General features: G+C 42.7%; 1 protein-coding gene across 1 annotated transcript in view; it reads right to left on the minus strand.

The window, feature by feature from the left end:
• Positions 1-24,150, minus strand: part of MYOM1 (myomesin 1) — a 99,813-nt gene that overhangs the window by 41,636 nt on the left and 34,027 nt on the right. Inside the window, exons 7-18 of the mRNA XM_073331468.2 lie at positions 23,920-24,008; positions 23,730-23,792; positions 22,616-22,780; positions 21,841-22,002; positions 15,399-15,540; positions 12,980-13,179; positions 8,115-8,171; positions 7,480-7,604; positions 5,465-5,648; positions 4,613-4,787; positions 2,387-2,508; positions 1,087-1,413 (exon numbers count right to left, since the gene is read on the minus strand). Of these exons, the coding sequence (XP_073187569.1) occupies positions 1,087-1,413; positions 2,387-2,508; positions 4,613-4,787; positions 5,465-5,648; positions 7,480-7,604; positions 8,115-8,171; positions 12,980-13,179; positions 15,399-15,540; positions 21,841-22,002; positions 22,616-22,780; positions 23,730-23,792; positions 23,920-24,008 (1,811 nt within the window). The remainder of the gene's footprint in view (positions 1-1,086; positions 1,414-2,386; positions 2,509-4,612; positions 4,788-5,464; positions 5,649-7,479; positions 7,605-8,114; positions 8,172-12,979; positions 13,180-15,398; positions 15,541-21,840; positions 22,003-22,615; positions 22,781-23,729; positions 23,793-23,919; positions 24,009-24,150) is intronic.

Below are 24,150 nucleotides of genomic sequence, written 5' to 3' on the forward strand. Positions count from 1 at the left end.
CTATGGAGCTGTGGGGTGGTCAGCTTCAGATCATGTAAGGTGCCCCATACCTCTCTCTTCTCCCGCCCCCCATCTCCACCCAGGTTGGGAGGTAAAGCTTTGCAGATGAACTTTCGAACTCTAGGGCTGCCCTAACCAGGGACAGAGACTTTTGGGTCATTGGACTTTTGGGACTTTGGGTGATTTGGGGTTGCTGGACTCAAGAACCAAAAGGAAAGGGCATGCCCCAATTTGCTTGGGGTGGGTTTTTGCTCATCGGTTGTGTTATGAATCTTGTTGGTGGTGTTTCCCCAACATAATGCCACATTGTTTCTCTCTGTTATTAAAAGGCTTTTGCTACACTCAGACTCTGTGCTTGTGAGAGGGGAGGTATTGCCTCTTGGAGGCGCCCAGCGGCGGTGGTATATATTTGTCCCAGGTCACTGGGTGGGGGCTCGAGCCGGTTTGCATTGTGTTATTGGAATGGAACCCCTAGATATTGAACCCGGCCCTTGTTGCTGCCAACTCTGACGGGCAGAAGGGTTACACATGTAACAATTAACTCACGGGATTTTGTTTCCTTTGTATATAATCTAGAGTCTGAATATCCACACTCCTTATAGAGAATGAACTGCTGGCAGGTGTTAAAAATCCCTCTGACTATGCAATACAAGCTTTCAGAGTAGCAGCCGTGTTAGTCTGTATTCGCAAAAGAAAAGGAGTACTTTGTTAGTCTCTAAGGTGCCACAAGTACTCCTTTTCTTTTGCGAATACAAGCTTTGTTGCTATCCCCAGAAATACCACCAAAGTGATTTAGAAGTCATGATATTTTTGGATACATAAGTGTAATATATAAAGTAAAGTAAAGCAAGCTATTAAATTAGTAAATGACTTTAAATGTTTTGCTGTCAACAGACACAATGTATGGGAAATGGTCCCCCATACCATTCCATGCATAATGACCCTTAATGAAAAGCTGAGTATGTAAATGGATCTGATGGAAGATGCATCATCGGTGAGAATGTCCATTGTGACTTGGATGATAAGAGATGAAAATTGTCTGAGATGAATGTGCTGAAATGGTGAAATCTGTTTATGAGCTCTCACCTATATCTTCCTTCTCTTTCATTTTCTCCAATGCCAAAGGATCCCCAGGTTGAGTCTTACTTGCCTGCTTAGCAGCTCCCTTCTGTGGTGAAGGTGTAGGAACATTCTTAACCGTTTCTCTTACTTCACTGACTCCTGTACTCCCCAGCTTATCAGAGCTACTGGGTAGCACGTGTCTGTTAAATTTAGCATTGCATTTTAGCAAAGCATCTGTGTCAAAGATAGGCTGGAAGGACTCATGCATGCCTTCCCAGGAGGTAGTGTAGTCTGTTAGTCCACCAGCTTTACCACTCAGTTCAGGACACACACCATGAAGCAATCCTCCCCCTGTAATTGCCAGAAAATAACAGACATTTTGAATTAGACATCATTCCTTTTTCTTCATTTATTCAACAGAATGAAGAAATGGCCACAAAGAACACAGGCAGGACATGAACAAACATGATTTTTGCAGACATTACGATATGCTTCGACTCACGAGAAATGTGAAAAGCATAGAGTACCTCCCAACCTTCTCATTACAAGTAACTCTTTTTTTAATGGTATATATTTTACAGCACAGATGTGACAGTCCATATTCTGGAAAGCTAATAGAAGCAAAGTGATTGTCACTTGCCACACTTCTTTTAAGATTAGACCCTTTAACCCATATCTATGATCGTTTCAGCTCATCTTTAGAAGTGCCTCTGTGCCACACTTCTGAGGTTGGGAGGTATGTCAGTTTGATACAAATAGAGTTAGAATGTTGAAAACATACAATTTATTCTGGTTCAGTGAGTTCATTAGTCTCCTTATGTTAGTTCAGGCAGTGGCAAAACAGAAATAGCTCATCATCAGTATGGCGGATGCACAGGGTTTTAGGAGGTTTACAGAAGAGAACGACAGCATTATTAGTAGGTTCAGGTATGAAAATAAATCAAGCCGTTAGATATAGGAACTGACTTTACGCAGGATGATGTGTATTAGAGGTGATTTATATCACACTATGAAATTAGACTGGCATTCCACTTTTCAGTGAACTATGACGTGAACTTAACAGCGTTTTCATACAGTGGTTCATGAATAACATCTGAGGAAGCCTGGATGGTGAAGATGAACAATCTACATGTGCGCAGTGACTGAGTGACTGCAAAAGTATGGCTGTGAAGCATTACACATGATATGACCAATGGGAAAAATCATTATCTGTGGACAATACTGTAAAACAATATAATTAGTTACAAATATTTGCTGAAAAAAACTTTCTGGAATCATTCAAATTTTTGTTTACTATTGACCATGGCAATGGAACATAGCTTACCAATGGCTGCTTTGACTTCAATAGCCTCTGATTCCTGTGAATATTCACTGAGTCCAGCCGCATTAACAGCTCTGACTCGGAAAATGTAGTTCTCACCAGTGAGGAGTCCATGGCAAATGAATCTAAAGCAAAACAGTAAAGGAACACTTAGAAAACTCCTACCCCGCTGTAGTGAATGGGAGTTTGCCATTGACCTGAGTGGGGCCAGGATTTCACCCCTGAAGTATCTGTATTGCAGTGAGACAACATACGAAGGAGACTTGGATATCAGCAGGAAGGCTGATATGAAATTCTATTTCAAGGAAGCAAATAGGTATGTTTCAATAGTAATGTCTGGAAATGACTGTCAAACCGATCTGTATGTGAGCAGTTCTTATGCTAATTTAAGGGTTCTGTCTCATAAAAGTGAGGCTTATGGAAATGTGCAAACAGAGGTGAAATATGGAAAAATAAAATGAGCATGTTGCTTTTTGTGAAGAAGTTAATGATAATTTCTCCTTTTAAAAATGAAATATTCGTTTACTTGCCATATTAACCCAATCCTATGGGATTGATCTTGCACAGCCCAGGTATAGATGGCAGGGCAGGGATAAGTACAAGGTATAATGTGATGGGCAGGATAAGGAGCACTTCTCAGTAAGCAATCAATTACTTCTGCCTACTAGCAGGAGAAAGGTCAATGGGGAAGCTGCAGCAGTCGACCTACCACAGTGAAGACACCACGGCAAGTAGCTCTAAGTATGTTGACTTCAGCTACGCTATTTTCGTAGCTGAAGTTGCGTAACTTAGACAGACTTAGCTTGCCCCCACCCACCCCCAGTGTAGACCAGGCCTTAACTGCACCCACACGTAGCCTCTGCTCACGCTTGTACTTTCCAACGGGTACATCACAAAGATTTGTAGGACCTAGACCTATGTCTGCTTCAGTGCCATGCTTATAATGCTAGGTGTAACGTTATGTGGTTAGTATGAGTTTCTGCTATAATCTGTCTTCAACCATACTTGAAAAATTACAATAAACCATGAAAGTTACAGTAAATATAGAGAATAAGAGCAGAAAAAAGATGTCAGAATTTCAACTTCAATTTCTTGCTTCTAAACATCACACAGTAACCTCCTTAACGTTTAAATAGAGGAGTCAGTAGTGGACAAGAAGGTTGATGTACATTTTTACCCATGCAACATCTTCATTACACTATAGGATAATAAATAGCATTGGTTGTAAGCACTTCACGGCAGGGAACATCTTTTACTCGGTCTCTCTAAAGTCCTCAATACAACGAAGGCACCTCAATGCTGACTGGAACCTAGGCACTCTAATAATAATTCTCTATCATGGTGGCTAATGATTGTAAAGTTAGCAATGTTAATCAGGTACTATTATAAGTCATAATAAGCCAGACCTGGCTTTCAATTACAACATAAATATTCAATAACTCCCTTGAATTCAATGGAATTTCTCTGGATTTACAGCAGTGTAACGAGAATCAGATCAGAATTTGCTAATTAAGGGCCTGATTCTTAGATTCTTACACAGGCAAAATTGCTATTGAGCCAAATTTTGGTTTAATTTATGAAGGTGTAAATCTGGAGTAACTTCATTGATTGACAGAATGAATTTAGTATGAATAAAGGATGTGAGTTCTGTATGAAAGGAATTAGTACATTTGCAATGTAGCATGAAATTTTCTAATGTGCTCATGAGTCTCTTTGATGATGAAAGTGAAACATCAGTGACAGGAAGGGCAGTTGGAGGGAAAGCAGACATATCCTGGTGTCATATTAGTTATACAGTTCTAGAAATATTTACCATTGCCCTTCAAAATGGAGAGCTTTGCTCCCTAACATTATGCAATCTAGTTTTCTAAGTTTGCAAGATCACTCATTCTTTATCTTACTATTTTGTACTATTGTACAATAGCTAGACTATTTGTTACTCTTGTTCTTGCCTTGCTTGCTGCCACTTCCCTTTTTGTTAGTTACACTTACTTGTTGCCTCTGAATTAAAATTAGATTGTAAGTTTCTTGGGGTCAGAGACCATGATTTAATATATGTTTGTATAGCACCTAGTGCAATGTGGCCCCAATCTTGATTCAGACCTTAGTTTGCTACCACAATACTAGTACTACTATTATTGTTATAGCCATAAAGTATGTAAACCAGCAAACAAACTTGCCATGCTGGGGGACCAGCAAACCTGCCTTCCATGTTTTTATATCCACTACCTTGTGCCTTTCACTGGATTGTTATTGCTTGGTTCCCAATGGCCAGATCCAGCTATGCTTGCTTCTATGTAATACCCAACCAATTCCTTGGCATCTTTAGATTCTGTCCAAGTGACAACCACTGAAGTATCTGTATTCCTGGTTGGTATAATACGGCCAGGGACTTTGGGAATATCTGGGGGGACAAACAAAAATAAATTAGTAACTAATAAAGGTAAAATTTACCAACATAAAAATAAGGATCACATTGTGCTCTTGATTATGAAAGTGTGAATCCAAGCAACTCCAGTGACTTCATCTGAGTTTCTGTACTCCAGATTTACACTAGTGTAACTCTGAGTAGAATTCAGCCCTCAACTTTTAAAGCTTCTAAAGTAGCCAAGGTTACTCTATTGTGGCTACTATCTTGGATTTTCCTCCACAAGAAGAAGTCCCTGTATCAACTTTAGAAATATAAGATTTAGTTTTGTTTTAGATTGCATAATTTGATAAAATAAAAACAACTAGGGCTGGTCAGATTTGGAAATTCTTTTCTGTGAAAAATTTCAAATGAAATAAAACAGTTTTTATCCAAAAAAATTGCCCATTTTTTATTATTTGTGGTCTTTGCAGTTATTTGCATGATTATTTGTAGTCATTGATGCCCTTGGTCAGCATCTGCCACCTCAATATATACAAAAGGACCCACAATTCAAGTCAGAATGAACAATAAAAAAAAAAAAAATCACTGTCTAGCGTTCAGAGTTGTGTCAGTTATGGAGCATCCATGTGTCTGCTTCAAGCAAAATAATTACTGGATGCTCTTAAAGGGTAGCCACAGACACAGGATAATATGTCTGACTATACACTTACCAAGTTTGTCACCCACCACAGTAGCTTCAGTTGCTTCTGAGGGCTCACCAACGCCAGCGGAATTACAACAGCGAACACGGAAACGATAAGATTTCCCTTCAGCCAAGTCAAAAACAGCAAAGCGAGGAGACTTTACAGGGATTTCAGTGTTCACTCTCTGCCAGTTCTCTGTGCCTGCAATACACTGCATTCAAAACAAGAAACAGCCATTAGGACAGAGCTATTCAATGCACAGAACTTAGTAGACAATCTAGACTGCCAAGAAGTTCCATCTGACTGCCAACCCCACAGCTATTATGGAAGATGGGGAGCTACATTCTTCTTGGCCAGGCCTCAGAATGAATAAATAGACTTCCCACCTCATGAGTCCTCCAAGTGATCACCTATTCCTAGAGGCTTCTGTTTTCACTATGTCATAGCTGATACATCCTAGAATTCTTTGTGTGTAGGAAATACTGCCACTGCTAGGACCAATTCTGCATCATATCCAGTGCTCCAGTCCTTGCTCTGGCTGTAGAATTTTCAGGAGGGGAAAAGAAGCATCTTTCCCAGAAAGGACTCCAGTACCATCAGAGGGGCAAAGCAGTAACATCACCACAGTGCTTCTTGGAGCTCCATGGCCACTCCAGAGCATCCTTTGAGGGTGGACTGCAGTATAGAATGCACTAGCAATGTGCAGTCCCTGCTTTCTTCTAAATGCAGAGAATGTGATTGTTGGAGGCTGCTGTGAGGGGCTGCAAAGTAGAGGTGGTTCCTTGCACTTTCTCCCTTCCCCTACGTACTAGGTCATGATCAGCCACCATCTGGCCTTGATTTTTTAGGGGGGGGAAAAAAAAGCAAGTGCATTGTATTTGTGGCTGATGCTTGTTCCAGGTGGCCAGAAGTACTGCATATGATGAACACCTCTGCTGCCAATATTATTGAGAAAATAAAGAATATGTTCTCTCCATGTGGATTACCTGAAGGTTCTCAATTTGTTTGAGGAATTTCAAATATTCCTCAGAAAAACATCAGTAGCACACATCACATCTGCTGCCTGTCACCCTGTATTCAATGGGCTAGCACAACACTTTCTTGTGCAGACACTTAAAGGGCACAAAGGTGAAAAATGGAAGGAGAACCCTGCCACGCTGTGTTGCAGATTTTCTTCTGTCATGTATACCACAGTTCGCTGTACAGAAAATTCATCATTCTTTCAATGTACTTTGCTAATTAGATTTGATTTACTAGATTTCACAAGCTGAATGAGAAACAACACAGAGTAGAGAACCCACAAGGTATGTCTCCCATGATTTTACGCCTAGACCAGTAAGGGAACAAAGGAGGGAAAACAAGCATTGTCAGAAGGGTTTGGGGGAGCAGCAACCGACCTGGAAGAGCTAAAAGGGGAGAAAATTAAGAATTACATTGGCCAGCAAGTACAACATAAAGATTAAAGAAAGAGAGGGCACTAAAATTAAGACTGATGATTGTGTATGACTGCAAAAGAAATGTGTTGTGCTTGTTATCAGCTTGAAGAAGTAGTTAATGAAAATGTTATTATAGAGGATGAATATGAGGATACAGATGAAGAAGGAAAGGAAGAGTTGATGCCAAATGGCCCTCTTGAGGAACATCTCCACCCACAGTGTGAACCCAGACCTCCCACAAGACTAGCCCTATTTATACAGGTGTGGTATCTATATGATTCTGCTTTCCCTGTACTGCACCCTTATGTAGAAAATCTCTCTGCCTATCTGCTAGAAGGTGGGCCCATGATGTAGTTCAAGCGAGAGGCACACTCTGCTTTAACTTTAGTGGAAATTTTATCTTTGTTCTTTTTTTCTCTGCGGTTTTCCTTAAATCAACAGTAAAAGTCATCTAGACTGAGTGCACACGTTTTGCTCTTTGAATATGGAAAAGACAATAGTCTGAAGGTCTCAGTGTAAAGTAGCTTGGGAAGATTAGACAAGATGGCAGAGCAAACTTTTAAGAAGAAGATGACACTTCACTTTACTTTGATGCCGCGATTTTACCTTTTCCACAAAGTACATGACACCCTCATGACCCCGTTCTCCAGGGGGTTTCCAGCTGAGCACAACATAGTTCTTGGTGGCTTCAATAACATGGAGGTCTGAAGGCGGGCCAGGAACAACACCCTCTGTAGAACATGACAGAAGAGAAGGAAGTTTATGTTTGAATCAGGTAGGTAGGCTAGCCGAGTCCCTAGCCCTGCCCCCAGGTGCTCCTGAGAAAATATCAATAGATTTATTTCTGTCAGGTCAGACAATTTCAAAGCTGAGTGATTTTTAAAATTCCTCAAAATGTTCACTGACTTACTTGAATTTCTGAATGATTATCCTGATGAAAGCATACATCAAGTATCTCATGCAGATCCCACTGTTTTGGAGTCTGATTTCTTTAAAAAATAGCAGAGTTAAAAATATCTAAATACCATTTCTGAATTTGCATAAATTGTTTTCATGTTTATTTATTTGGACCTGAAGAATATAAATCATGACAGCTAAATTCAGAGGTATTTTAAGCTACAGAGATTTTAACTGTAAAGGACTTTGGGCCTGATCCAAAGCCCATTGAAGTCAGTGAGAGTCTTTCCACTGACTTCAATCAGCATCACGTCAGACCTTTTTGAGAGAAGGTACGTGTTTACCTGCAGGTTCTTCCTCAGTGACAATAATCTGTCCTGTCCAGGGAGCAGAAGGATGACCTGAAATAGAGAGTGGAGTTATCATAGGAGTGAGACAGATCAGAAACTGTTTTGAAAATAATGAAAAAGTAACTAATTTATTATTTCAGAGTATCCGATGAAGTGAACTGTAGCTCACGAAAGCTTATGCTCAAATAAATGTGTTGGTCTCTAAGGTGCCACAAGTACTCCTTTTCTTTCATTTATTATTCAGAACAAATGGTTGGAATTACATAAGATTTATGTAATCTCCATCTAAGATATTTAATGTTCTGGACAAAACTTTTAAAAAATGATTTTAGAGTAATTATTCAAATGTCAGTTTAAAAACCAACAACAAAAACCATACACATAGTATTTAAGAAATCCTGGACACATCTGGTAGTGCACTGCAATCCATTAGCAGCACTGTAAGCCTCCTTTATTTGTACCAAGAAAACTAAACTGTGCCAGCAAGGTTTCAATAATGAAAATGGACTATATTAACAGAAGGCCAGATCAAAAGCTTGAGTCCATTATCCAGCAGATGGACTGGTTGAAGACATTTTATTCTAACTGGCAGAAATCCTGCAATGGTTTTAGATTGACCCAGGAACTGGGAAAGCCTCCCAGATTTTCTCACTGCCAGTCCAGTGCATTGTTCTGCCTGTTAGACTATTAAACTGCTCAATGCACTTTCACCTTGGAGTAGCAGATCTCCTCACAGATGAAAGTCAGATCTGCTGAATTACTTTTCTGAATTGCTGTCAGGGCCATGAAAGGTGGAAGGGAGGGAAGAAAAGAAGGGGATTGAAGAGAAGATCATCCAGGAGTAAGACAGACTAAGCGAGGGGAAGCATGGAGGTGAGGAAGGGGAGAGACAACAAAGAGGAGGGGAGTATGTTATGTAGACCTGGCTTCCTACTCATGGACAAGCTCCTCACTCATTTCATGTCTTGCCTTTCTCCCCAGCAAGAAAACAATAGAACAATGCCTCCCAAGCCCCAGGTTGTATGACTGCTCAGAGCTCAAGTATGAAACTGCAGAAAAACCTGAGAGTCTCTGGATTAAGTTTAGAAGCCTGAGCAACAAGGGTGATGTATTGGTGGGAGTCTGCTATAGACCACCGGACCAGGGGGATGAGGTGGACGAGGCTTTCTTCCGGCAAGTTGCAGAAGCTACTAGATCGCATGCCCTGGTTCTCATGGGAGACTTCAATCATCCTGATATCTGCTGGGAGAGCAATACAGCGGTGCACAGACAATCCAGGGAGTTTTTGAAAAGTGTAGCAGACAATTTCCTGGTGCAAGTGCTGGAGGAACCAACTAGGGGCGGAGCTCTTCTTGACCTCCTGCTCACAAACCAGGAAGAACTAGTAGGGGAAGCAAAAGTGGATTGGAACCTGGGAGGCAGTGACCATGAGATGGTCGAGTTCAGGATCCTGACACAAGGAAGAAAGGAAAGCAGTAGAATACGGACCCTGGACTTCAGAAAAGCAGACTTTGACTCCCTCAGGGAACTGATGGGCAAGATCCCCTGGGAGAATAACATGAGGGGGAAAGGAGTCCAGGTGAGCTGGCTGTATTTTAAAGAATCCTTATTGGGGTTATAGGGACAAACCATCCCTATGTGTAGAAAGAATAGTAAATATGGCAGGCGACCAGCTTGGCTTAACAGTGAAATCCTTGCTGATCTTAAACACAAAAAAGAGGCTTACAAGAAGTGGAAGATTGAACAAATGACCAGGGATGAGTATATAAATATTGCTCAGGCATGTAGGAATGGAATCAGGAAGGCTAAATCACACCTGGAGTTGCAGCTAGTGAGGGATGTTAAGAGTAACAAGAAGGGTTTCTTCAGGTATGTTGGCAATAAGAAGAAAGCCAAGGAAAGTGTGGGCCCCTTATTAAATGAGGAAGGCAACCTAGTGACAGAGGATGTGGAAAAAGCTAATGAACTCAATGCTTTTTTTGCCTCTGTCTTCACGAACAAGGTCAGCTCCCAGACTACTGCACTGGGCAGCACAGCATGGGGAGGAGGTGGCCAGCCCTCTGTGAAGGTAGAAGTGGTTCGGGACTATTTAGAAAAACTGGACGTGCACAAGTCCATGGGGCCGGATGCGTTGCATCCGAGAGTGCTGAAGGAATTGGCAGATGTGATTGCTCAGCCATTGTCCATTATCTTTGAAAACACATGGCGATCGGGGGAAGTCCTGGAAGATTGGAAAAAGGCTAATGTAGTGCCCATCTTTAAAAAAGGGAAGAAGGATGATCCTGGGAACTACAGGCCGGTCAGCTTCACCTCAGTCCCCGGAAAAATCATGGAGCATGTCCTCAAGGAATCAATTCTGAAGCACTTAGAGGAGAGGAAAGTGATCAGGAACAGTCAGCATAGATTCACCAAGGGAAAGTCATGCCTGACTAATCTAATTGCCTTCTATGATGAGATAACTGGTTCTGTGGATGAAGGGAAAGCAGTGGACGTGTTATTCCTCGACTTGAGCAAAGCTTTTGACACGGTCTCCCACAGTATTCTTGTCAGCAAGAAGTATGGGCTGGATGGATGCACTACAAGGTGGGTAGAAAGTTAGCTAGATTGTCAGGCTCAACGGGTAGTGATCAATGGCTCCATGTCTAGTTGGCAGCCAGTATCTAGCGGAGTGCCCCAAGGGTCTGTCCTGGGGCCGGTTTTGTTCAATATCTTCATTAATGGTCTGGAGGATGGTGTGGATTGTACCCTCAGCAAGTTTGCAGATGACACTAAACTGGGAGGAGTGGTAGATATGCTGGAGGTAGGGATAGGATACAGAGGGACTTAGACAAATTGGAGGATTGGGCCAAAAGAAATCTGATGAGGTTCAACAAGGACAAGTGCAGAGTTCTGCACTTAGGACGGAAGAATCCAATGCACCGCTACAGACTAGGGACCTAATGGCTAGGCAGCAGTTCTGCAGAGAAGGACCTAGGGGTGACAGTGGATGAGAAGCTGGATATGAGTCAACAGTGTGCCCTTGTTGCCAAGAAGGCCCATGGCATTTTGGGGTGTATAAGTAGGGGCATTGCCAGCAGATCGAGGGACGTGATCATTCCCCTCTATTCGACATTGGTGAGGCCTCATCTGGAGTACTGTGTCCAGTTTTGGGCCCCACACTACAAGAAGGATGTGGATAAATTGGAGAGAGTCCAGCGAAGGGCAACAAAAATGATTAGGGGACTGGAACACATGACTTATGAGGAGAGGCTGAGGGAACTGGGATTGTTTAGTCTACGGAAGAGAAGAATGAGGGGGGATTTGATAGCTGCTTTTAACTACCTGAAAGGTGGATCCAAAGAGGATGGATCTAGACTATTCTCAGTGATAGCAGATGACAGGACAAGGAGTAATGGTCTCAAGTTGCAGTGGGGGAGTGAAAACTTTTTCACTAGGAGGGTGGTGAAACACTGGAACGCGTTACCTAGGGAGGTGGTGTAATCCTCTTCCTTAGAAGTTTTTAAGGTCAGGCTTGACAAAGCCCTGGCTGGGATGATTTAGTTGGGATTGGTCCTGCTCTGGGCAGGGGGTTGGACTAGATGGCCTCCAGAGGTCCCTTCCAACTCTGTTATTCTATGATTCTATTATTTCTATGAACTCCTCTCTGAGCAAGGTGGCGATTAACTTTCCTGGGCCTTTAGAGCCCGAGCCTTTCTCTAACATTTCCTTTTTTAAATTTCAAGTGGGGTATTTTGATCATCTGACTAAAGCACTGGCCGGCAACCCCTGTGGCATCACTCCTGTGGCTCTGCATGCCATTTGAACAACTGAAAACAGGGTTCAGTACAGTATTTCCCTCATCTTGACTTGTTTTAATTACAAAAACTTCGGAGTAGAGTGGGAAGAACTGGACTTTAGGCTTGTGTTTCAGCATGGGGTGGATACTTGGAAGTAAAAATAAACATTTAAATGAAAATCTACCATCAGTGCTTGGAAGTCCTTTTTGTCACTGAAAGAGCAAAACTGGCAGTCCACAGGATAAGGACTGTGCCTCACAAAACATTAACTTTCAAGTAAAGAGTTTGAGCTTGATTATCCACTGGCCTACTCGTTTTATGTGGGTGTGACTCCATGGCTTTGATAGAATTAGGCCCCCTTACCTGCTACACAGCAAGAGACTATTCATGGAATCTGCCAATAAAACCAAAGCAGCACTCTCCAGGCAACTGCTCTGCTCCTTTTTTCAATTTCCTGTAAGTACACAGCTTTGTACTTCAGATAATAGAAGACAAGCTTTGGTGAGAAGATTCAGCCTTCAAGCTTGGGGGGGTTTCTTGGTAAATCCAAGTTTACAAAACATCTTTTGTTTTTGCATTGCTCCCTCTTGTGGAAACTTTGAGGGCTTACAAAACAAATGTGCATATATTCTTGCAGGAGATAAAATTTCTTAAGCCTCTGAGGGCAGTGGCTCTTAACCTTTCCAGACTAATGTACACTTTTTAGGAGTCTGATTTGTTTTGCGTACCCCAAGTTTCACCTCACTTAAAAACTACTTGCTTACAAAAATACATAAAAGACATAAAAATTTGAAAGTGTCACAGTGCACTATTACCAAAAAATTGCTTACTTTCTCATTTTTATCATTTGGAATATAAATATAGTACTTGCATTTCAATGTATAGTATATTGAGCAATATAAACAAGTAATTGTCTATATGAAATTGTGGTTTGTATTGACTTCGCTAGTGCTTTTTATGTAGCCTGGTGTAAAACTAGGCAGATATCTAGATGAGTTGATGTACTTCATGGAAGACCTCTGCATGCCCCCAGCGATATGCGTACCCCTAGTTGTCTTAGGGAATATATTGAAAAACTCTTACTTCTAAGCCTAGCTCTGTCGGCAGGATCCAGAGCTGCCACAGGCTCAGAAACCCGGGACGGTATGCTAATTCCAGCTTTATTCACAGCCCGGACTCGAAATATATAGGAGCGACCTTCTATCAAACCCGTGACAGGGAAACGAGCAAACTTCACCGGAGTCTCATTGCACTGGGACCAGTGAGTGGTGCCAACCTCACATCTGAAAAAACAAAAATGTCAAGAAATATTGAAGAGGGAAAGAGAAAGAGAACTCTGAGCACACACCCCTAATACTCCAAACAGCTGTTCATGTACATTGTTGATCCTACCAGCCTGCCTAGCAGCTTCACATCTTGCCAACATAAAAACACCCTCACAAAGCGCTAAGGGCTCAAGTGCCTTATGTGAATGCTGGCATTAAATCCCCTGCAGCTGCATTGCTTCTTTCCTGAGATAGAGAAAAAGAAACGTAACGCTATTCACTGATTAAACACTTTAAAGTGTGCCTCAGGATTTTCAATGAGAGTTTCAGATTCAGCATGGGAAATGAAACACACAACTCCCCTTCCTGTTTATAGGCGATGAACTCCTCTGCCTTTGCACTGAAAATTTACATCCTCTACTGAACATCCAGCAAATATAATTGGCTTCATGGGACATAAAAACATATGCTGTGTGTTCTGTGACAAGATGGATAGACCCCACACAGCAGCTAGATGGGATAGGGTAAAAAACCCTCTAGCATATAGTCAGACATGACAGCACATTGAGTGCTGCCAGGATTATCAAGGGAGGCAGTGACTGCAAGCAGTGCATAGCAAGACTTAGTTGTCCAGCAGTAGTTCCATGGCAAAATGCTGGTGAGCCTACCAGGCAGCAATAACCTGAGTCTCTGGGGAAGAGAAATGTAATTCACAGCAGGGAAGGTGTTCAGGAGAGGCTGAGGATTTTTGGAAGCCAGGCTGGTGATCTAATTAATTTGTTTCCTGCTATGCACATTAAAGCTGAAAGAAACTCTGCACTTCTCTCATTCTTGAACTATGGGCTGAAGGAACCTTTTTTCCTTGTGGGGAATCAGTTATGGAAAAGCCAGTTTGTCTCATTAGAAACCCAGCAATGCAGGTTCATTTTGTCTTATCTGTCACTGCTGTAGCCAGCCCATCTGTACTCATGATATATAACAAGACAAAGCTCTATCTTCACTGGCCTCCCAGTTTCTAGGAACATGATAAATAAGAAGATAAACTAGCAGCTCCATTAACATTTTTGTTACCTCTGAAATAACCAAAAGAATATGTGATTGAATTGAACTTATTGATATACTTAGACCTGCCCCACAGTCTAGATCTCTCATTATAAATCCTTATACACACTTCTGAATAAGCAACATTCAATCACTGATTAGTGTTGCCAACTCTCATGATTTTATCAGGAGTCTTACAATATTTGGTGTATTCCGTAAAGCCCTACTCCTGGAATCCTGTGATTACATGCCAGAATACATGGGTGGCTGGGTGAGGCAGAAGCAGACACAGGTTGAAGCGGGGACTGGCTAGTGTGGAAACAGGGACGAGCTACAGCAGGAGCATAGGCAGGCTGTCAGAATTACTAGGCAATGAGAATGCTCCTAGCCAGGTAATAATGTTGAACAGAGTGGCGAGACTGCCTCGCTTAGGAGCTTATGTACCTGCTTTGGAATCACGTGGGTTGTTCCTCACTGTGGATTGGCTGAACCCTGGTCGAATGGCATGGGCCCTATCACAAGACCTGCAGCAAATTGCCTCTGATGACTCATCACGCTCTCTGGATCAGGGATGACTTAGGTTTAAACAGGCTCTGGGGTAACTCAGAAATGACTCATCACATTATGTGAGCATCTCAGCTTTCATTCTTTTAAAAAGTAATTTGCAGAGAAAAGATTGGCAACCTGGTCTGAGCGCACCCCAAAGGTTCAGAAACCAAGAGGCAAATACAAAGAACTCAGCATGTATTATCTGAAAGCCAATATAATGATTTTTTGGTGCTTGACATGATTTTTGAATACTTGGGGTTGGCAATACTGCAGAAGGAATCCCAGGCTGACACATTAAGGGCCTGATTCTGCAAATTACCCAGGACTGTCTGCATGGTACTGAGGACTCGACTCCCACCAAAATCAGGGGGAGTACAGGGTAAGGAGCAACTCACAAGATTATTTCCTAAATAATTAAGGGCCCAATCCAACTCCCACTAAACTTAGTGGAAATAAAATTAGGCCCTAGGAGTCTGAATCTGAAACAGAAAAGCAGCATTTGTAGCTATCAAGAAGAGCTACAAATGACGATATCACATTTTATGCCACTAAATTATTATTAGGCTGTTTAATAACAATGATCAGCAATACAGTAGTAGCTGTTACTCTGAAACCTGTAGTAGGTATAGTTTGACATAAATACTGACTTATCAATAAAGTATCCGAGGATGGGACTTCCTCCATCAACAGCAGGTTGTTTCCATGAGACGATGACATAATCTTTGTTAGCATCCAAGCACTCCACATCCAGTGGTGAAGCTGGGGCTCCTGGCATTTCAGCATCTGCATCTATGAAGATGGAGATTTACATTTTTAAATCTGAGTCACAGTTTTTTCAAGTTTCAGAGTAGCAGCCATGTTAGTCTGTATCCACAAAAAGAAAAGGAGTACTTGTGGCACCTTAGAGACTAACAAATTTATTTGAGCATAAGCTTTTGTGAGCTACAGCTCACTGGTTACTCTTTAAGAGCCAAGCTTTGTTCCCATTGAAACCAATGAAAGTTTTACCACTCACTTCAGTGGGACCAGGATTGGGTCCTATGTCTTCCTTATTATTATAGATTTGTTTTTCTTTTATCAATATTTACTAACACCCAGTGATCGAGGCCCTCTAAAACAAACCAAATCAGGAATCTTGCATCTTGATTAAGATGCTGCCATACTTCAAGTGAAACCTATTGAGTGATTAAATGTCATCCTGTTGCTTTATTGAAGTAAAATATCAAACTCTATTCTCTTAGCACTGGACAGTAGCTCAGGCAATATTGTTTGGATCTAGAGTGTTGTAGTTTTCAAGGACAAAAAGTGATACAGTACACTTTTGTGAGCTCACTGACATGTTTTATGATGAAATTACAAGTTGATGAAATGTTATTAGGTCTCAGACCCCCCACCCCACCCCCAACCCCAGCTACAGCTGGGGAGACAGAGTGCCCCCCTTAAAAAGTATGGTTTTAACCAGGCCGCCCCTGGAAACAATCATCTTCATGAAATGCTTGTTTGCTAGACTCCTGAACTTGGGGGGTGCAGGAGAGGATGTATTTTGTAAGGACACACAATTCTACTTTAGATGGATGAACTGTGGTGTGTTATCTAGGAAGGATAACAGAAACATTGATGGATTCCATAAGAAGGCTGGATAAAATAAATAACCAGAAACCAATCCCAAACTCAGTCCAAGCCATTCTTTGAAATTTGAAAACTTCTGAATGAAAACTTTTTCATTCAAAAAGTGAATATAAATGGCAATTTCTTATTTCCTTTCTCATTTTTAACCCCCCCCCCCCGCACCCTCCCTTCATTCCTTGATCTAGCTGGGCTTGTAAGAAAAGCTATTCTTGTAGGATATTCAGTCCACTAAGAGGTAGGAATCACTGGGCCTGGCATAAGAAAACTTATTCTCTTGAGCTTTCCAGCCCAAATTTTTCAGACTGAAGGCAGGGTCGGATAAACCTTTTGTGGGCCCAGTGTCAAACATATTTGTGGGCCCCATGGCGGCAATGAGGCATGGCGTGGGGAGACAGGAGGGGTCAGTCCCGGAGTGAAGGGCTGGTTGGGGACAACTGGGCCCAGCCCAGCATGAGGGCACCGTTTACAAACTGGCAGCCACCAGACGCACACTGGCCTGCCTGGCCCTGTGCTGCCAGTGCGCCCCTTCCCCTCAGGGGCGGGCTTGTGCCACATACCACATCGCATTCCCGCCCAGTGCCTCCCTGCCCCCTATGCCCAGTGCCCACATACCCAGACCCACCCAACAAGCCCCTATATCCGGCGCCCCCCCCACCCAGAAACCTCCTCCCCACAGACCCCCCCAACACAACTGCACAGCACCTTGCAAACCTCCACCACCACGCCCAGCATCCCCCCATCCACAGACCCCCCCAGTGCCCCACCCACAGCCCCACCACCACAACTGCACAGCACCCAACATAGACTCCCCCACAGCCCAGTGTCACAAAACACACAGACCTCCTCCACCTCCCACTGCCCAGCACCCCCCCACAGGTCCCCCTATGCCCTGCACCCCAAAACACACAACCATCCCCCACTGCCCACGCCCCCCTCACAGACTCCCCACTACCTAGTGTCCCAAAATACACAAACCTCCTGCACCCATCCACTGCCCAGCCACAGGCCCCAGAGACCCACTCCCCTGTGCCCTGCCCCCTGGCCGCACTCACCGGCCCTGCTGGAGGTGACCGAGTCTGCTGGGCTGAATCAGCAGTGCAGCCAGGGCCCGTCCCGGGGCGGGGAGCGTTCTGGCCCCTCAGGAGCAGTGCGATCAGCCAGGCCGCAACAGGAGTGGGCCTGTCCAGGCCGGGCACCCTCAGGACCCACTTGCCTGACAGAGCCCAGCCAAGCCCCCCCACTCTACTCCCCCAGCTGGCAGAGACCAGACCAGCCTCTGCACCGGTCCCAGGTGGGCAGGTGGTGCCCCACAGGTGGTGGATAGCAGAGACAGCTCGGAGCTGGAGCCGCACTGGGGAGCTAGGTAGACCCGTGGGACGTAACTCCTGAGAGCTCACCTGGCCTGGCCACGCCCACCAGCCAGCAGCCCTGCCCAGCCCACATGGCAGAGCCTGGGTGCTGGGCAGCAAGACCTGGGTGTTAGACTGCCCTGGGCAAGGGGCCAGACCCAGCCATGTGGATGGGTTAGATAGGTCTGTAATGAGTCCCTTCCCAGTATGGACCTGGCGCCCCTGTGCCTTTGGTGCCATTGTAAACTCCGAACTGACTGAAGGGGTTTGATTCTGGTCTCACTTCCACTGGTGTGAATCAGGAGTAAATACACTGAAGTCAACAGTGCAAATCCAGAATAAATGGGAGGACATTTAGGCACAAGGAATTCAGATAATCACAAGGATGCTTATCAAGAAAGACCCTTTGAGGTCTATCTATTAGTACTTTAGACAGACTCATTTTGGAAAATAAATTGAAGGGTATATATGTACTTCTTGTCAAATGTTTGTTAAAGTCTGGGCCTATGTGTCAGAGGAGCCCTGATTTTGATTCTGTCGAGTCTGTTTTTAGGAAAACCTTATCTAAAACTTTAAATGCTGAAGTGCAGTGCTAGGTATAGGGGGTCTGAAATTGTTTATGTAACTGTATCCTCATTTGTGGGACATGACTTGTTTGTGTAGCTGTATGTTTATTAGCATATTTGTGGGGAAAATAAACATTTTGTAACCTTTCCAAGAAGTCCATGTGACAGGTTTTCATAGAAGAGGCATTGTTTCTTTCTAGATCAACATCAACTTGTCCAATTACTCCTGGCATTTTCCCAGTCCTATTGTGAGCTACTTCACAGGACAGGGGCATGGGTTAGGGCTAGACAAAAAGGAGCCTCACACTTGAAGGAAAACAGTACATCTCTGCTAAGTAAACATTTTTTACACTATCTAGAATCAAAAGTTTTACAACTGCTGGATCCGAGGGTATTATAGCATTTTATATCATTCATTATAATGATCTTATTTATAATAAGTTTCCAACCCTTATTCTTTCTAGCTCCAAAACAACAACACAAAAAGATTATTCAGCACTCTAAATTAAAGCTTTGGAAAAGACGATATTACACTGTATTTCCTTGCAGGTATTCCTTGCAATTCTGGAGGTTTTGGAACTATGCCAGTGTTACTGAGCCTGGCTTCTATATGATTTTTTTCCTGTTCTATCACAGCATTGGTGTTATCTTTAAAAACTACTATTTACACAATACATAATTCATTAAATATAACTCAATAATAAAAATTATTAATAGCAATAATAGTAAATCTTCAATGTACGTCTAGCGGTCAACATTTAAAAGCCTTTAATTGCCAATATTTACACATAGTTAGGGCACTGCCAAATTCACAGCCATGAAAAACATGTCACAGACCATGAAATCTGATCTCACCCCATGAAATCTGGACTTTTGTGTACTTTTGCCCTACCCTTCAGAGCTGGGCAACTGGAGAGCAGAAGCTGCTGGTCAGGCGCCCAGGTCTGAAGGCAGCACCACCACCGCCAGCAGCGCAGAAGTAAGGATGGCAGTATGGCTGCCACCATAACATGCCACCCTTACCTCTGTGCTGCTGCTGATGGGGTGCATCCTTCAGAGCTAGGCACTGGGCCGGCAGCCGCCACTCTCTGGCACTGAGCTCTGAAGGCAGTGCAGAAGAAAGGGTGGCAATACCACTGCACCCCTACAATAGCTTTGCAACCTCCTTTTTGGTTGGTACCCCCAGTCTGAGGAACAACTGAGTCTTAAGCGCTTTACATGTTTATATTTTGCTGGTTTTAAAAATACATACTCCTGGTTGTTACAACACCGTGAAATTTAAGATTTAAATATCTGAAACCGTGAAATTCAAGATTTTTAAAATGCTACGACCATGAAATTTACAAAAATGGACCTTGAATTTGGTAGGGCCTTACAAATAGTGGTATCTGAAGTACGACACTTCCTCTCCAGTAGTTAGATTAGGAAATAACTGTGGTAAAACTCCCACTGATTTCAATGGGGCCAGAATTTGAACCCTACTGCCTGTTAGCAAATGCTGACTTGTTAATGGTGACCACTGTACAGTAGTATAGAAGGCTCACAAAACACTTCAGAACCTTTACTAATGCACTTACAATAGAGGCCTGACCCTCACAAGTTGGGGGCCTCTAGATGGGGATTTTTATAAGGGCAACCACTTCAGAGTAAATACGGCAGCTGATGAACTGTATGTAGCATCATTACACAACTGTTTAGGACAGGAAGTGAAGTATGTATTATCCAATTGAAACTGTAGGGGGAATTTAAATAAGTGAGACTGTAATTCACCTAATTTGAATTTGCCAAGATACCAAAGCTACATCCATACTTTTGCAAAAAGTGCTATGTGACCTTTAATGGTCACAGTTGGTTAAGACCTAAATTCTCTGTCTCATCCAAGAGATGCAATAGTAACAAAAATGATAATTTATGTATATACCAACACAACTTTTGATATGTCTGTTCCCATCGTTCTACTTTGTTGTGCGGTCACAAACAAACATTTTGATGGCTTCTTTCTACAATTTATGAGCACGACTGCTTTAGTCATGATCTCCAAGCAGGCTGTAATCTGCATATCGCCAGGTTCTGCTATATTTGGCAAAGTGGCGCCATTCTGGGCATGTTCAGAGAGCCAAGAATTCCCAGAGCCTTTAGGATTAGCATTACACACTTCAGCTGCCTTCAGCAGCTGAGACAGATATAGAATCAGTGCATGGACCAGTGAAATTTGATAATCAAGGCTCTTTTTAAAGGGACATTCTCTCTAAGAGAAAATCTAGGAAGTTTATCAATGTACAAGAATATAAAACCAAGACAGAAAACTAATCTTTTAGTGGGTTTTGAATTGTAAATAAACTTCTACCCTTTACTTGCCTCCTAAACTTGCTAATGTACATTAACTTATTACACTGTCTGTTAAAGAGAGCCAGAGAGTTATTGTACAGAATCTTAGTCAAAACAATGGGCTGTAGTTAGCAACAAAATGGCCAAAATAATACATTCATAATTTGTTACATGGGTTTCTCCTCTTTATCATTAGTGCTCATCACTGTCCACAGGCTACTATGGTCAAAGGGTTGTATAACTGCATCAGTGAATTTCTTCATATGAATAATGGTGCTATCACAGAGGTGGGCAAACTATGGCCCGCAGGCCACATCTGGCCCGCGGGACCCTCCTGCCCCTGAGCTCCTGGCCCGGGAGGCTAGCCCCCGGCCCCTCTCCCCTGCTGTTCTCCCTCCCCTGCAGCCTCAGCGCGCTGCGTCGCTGGGGCAATGCTCTGGGCGGCCGGGCAGCACCGTTGCAGAGCCGCGGCCTGACCCGGTGCTCTGGGCGGCGTGGCTGTAGCACCACCAGCCATCAGTGCTCCAGGCAGCGCGGTAAGGGGGCAGGGAGCAGTGGGGGGTTGGATAGGGGGCAGGGAAGTTCGGGGTGGTGGTCAGGGGGTGGGGGTGTGGATGAGGTTGGGGTGGTCAGAGGGCGAGGAACAGGGGCGGGGTCCCGGGGGGGCAGTCAGGAATGGGGGGGGGTTGGATGGGGTGGCAGTGTGCAGTCAGGGGTGGGGGTGGTCAGGGGACAGGGAGGAGGGTGTGGTGGATGGGGCAGGAGTTCCGGGGGAGCCGTCAGGAGGCGAGAAGTTGGGGGGTCAGATAGAAGGCGGGGACCAGGCCACGCCTGGCTGTCTGGGGAGACACAGCCTCCCCTAACTGTCCCTCCACAAAATTTTGGAAACCCAATGTGGCCCTCAGGCCAAAAAGTTTGCCCACCCCTGTGCTATCAGGAGGGTCTCAAATACATGGCGTTACCACCCAGATATGAGGAATCTTATCAAGTTTTCCATACGACAATAATGGGAAATTATAATGCTAAACAACTGACATTTCTTCAGTGTCACAGCATTTTGTCCATGTTTATTAACAAGCTCTTTAAAAGCATCTCACAGTTTTCAATAGTTACACTGTTTTCATTTGAAAAAAAAAGCTGAAATTAATGAGATTGATTTCTCCTCACTTTGTTTAGTTATCCTGCTTTCTTCATAGGGTAACATCACCAGATCTTACCTTGAACAAAGACATAAGCACTGTATTGTTCATAGTAGTCCCCCATGATCACACGAAGAGTGTAAAGACCTTCATCCTCCTTGTTAGCATGAGCAAGGGTTAACGTAGCCCGCTCCCCACTCCAATGCATCTGGACCCACTTGGATGGTGTAATAAGAACACCTAGAAATTAGAGAGTTCTATAATGAGAGATGACTGAATTGAATCTATTCCTAAATACAATGAAACCTGTACAAGAGATCATCCTTACTAGACAACTTCCTGTCCTAAAAGAGAATCACAAAAGTATCCTTAATTCTTCTCTCATACCAATTTTACACTGACTTTAGTGATCTAATTCCATTAAGCAACTCATTTTTCTCAGTCTCTGGAGTGATCAGTAAAGAGAGATTTCAGCATATCAATGAATAACAAAAGTCACAAGCACTGAATGGCTATATAAATACTACAGCTGGTTGAAATGTTTCAGATTTAAAAATATTGAAAAGAAATGGGAAAAATTCAAAAATATTTTCCCAAACTTTTCCCCACATTTTTGACCAACTGTAGAGCTAATTGAAATTTTTTGCATTTCAAAATGTTGCCATTTTAAAAAAAAATTTTAAAAGGGAAAATTTTGAAAAAAAATCGTTAACATTTCCCTCTCGTTTTTATACCATATCTTACAGCTATAATGTACCCTTATATTTCCTCTTTTCATTCTTCAATTGGATATGAAAGGGAATGAAGCTCTCTGTCAGACAAGTTTAAAATTCATCTTGTAATATGTGCTTACCATTCCTGTACCACTGGATCTCTGGGTGGAAGCGCTTAATGTCAGGATGAATGATAACCGTACAACCCAGACTCATTGTCTCTCCTTCTCTCCCAAAGGATACCTCAAACTTGTCAACAAAGTGGATTTCAAACTTGGAAGCATAGCCATGGGGGCTAACACCAACTGTGTAAAGAAAATTGTCTGATTAATTTTTTATCCTTTTGTAGTGATAAATGACAAAAACCAGCAAAAGCTACTGTATATAAATGGCACCTTCTATATTTTTATAGCAGATCCCGCACATTATTACTACATTGTCACAATAATAATAATAAAAACACCCCAAATCCCTCTTTCAAATCTTCCAAATACAGAGCTCCCAGCACCTTGCAGAAGCAGGTCCAATATATATTATTTAGGTGCACAGCATTGCTACAACTCCTCAAACTTCAATGTACTTATGTAAACCTTTAAAGTAATTCTCAATGTAAGGCCAGATCCTCAGCTGGTGTAAATCAGCATATCCCCATTAGTTTTGGTAGAGCTAGTTGGATACCAGCTGAGGATCTGGCCCACTGATTACTTATACCTAGAATACTTAACTTCAGGTTCTGACTATTTGATCTCTATTACTTGTCCTCCTGAAATCATGAAATCACAGAAGTTAGAGATGAACAAAAGCTATCAAGTCATCCAGTCCCTCCCATGAAGCCAATGCAAGACTGTCCTCTAATGTTTTATCCAGTCTAGTCTTACAGATTTCAAAGGATGAGGCTTCCACATCTTTGATCGTTTATATTCCAGATCTAAGTGTAATGCCAAAGGTATAAACACAAAGTATGTATCAGTATCTATCTCACTATTCCAACTGATAAGTACAGTAGACAGTTGTAAAATAAACAAAAATTGCTGTGGACACCAAGAGATAACCAGTTTATATCATACAAGGTCTGATTTTCAGACGTGCTGAGCATCTGCTGCTCTCACTAACTTCAACTGAAGTTGCGGCTGCTCAGAGCTTCTGAAAATCAGACCCATTTTGTTTCTAAACAGTGTCACCAAATAATCTCCTCAGTTGTTCTGTCACAATTTTAAAAGGATTAGGTCAGGCAAACACATTTTTTGAACTTACAGCTGAGAGGCATGGTAACAGTTCCAGCATGAAAATAACTTTCATCAAACTCTCCCTTATATCCTATAAAAAAGAGAACAACTCTAGTCACCAATTGCCTAGAAGTAATCAGCACTTTGAGCCATGTCAACAGAATTTTTAATGTGCCCCCTCAAAGAAAAATCAAAGGAAATATGTCCTGCAAACCTACTCTTTACCACAAGGGAAGCATAAGCTGAAAGTTCTCCTTTAACATTCATGGCAGAAGCTCGATACTGAGCGGTGTCTTCAAAATCACATCTGAAATGATGCAAATGATTAGGCAGGGCACCTAGTACTCTTTGACATTTCTAGGATCTATGTCTGATATCAAAACATCATTTTCTAAACATTATTTTCACAACGTAATATAGCAAATGGTTACTCAGTGTTGATTTAAATG

The sequence above is a fragment of the Lepidochelys kempii genome, chromosome 2, assembly GCF_965140285.1.
Source record: "Lepidochelys kempii isolate rLepKem1 chromosome 2, rLepKem1.hap1, whole genome shotgun sequence".
NCBI lineage: Eukaryota > Metazoa > Chordata > Testudines > Cheloniidae > Lepidochelys > Lepidochelys kempii.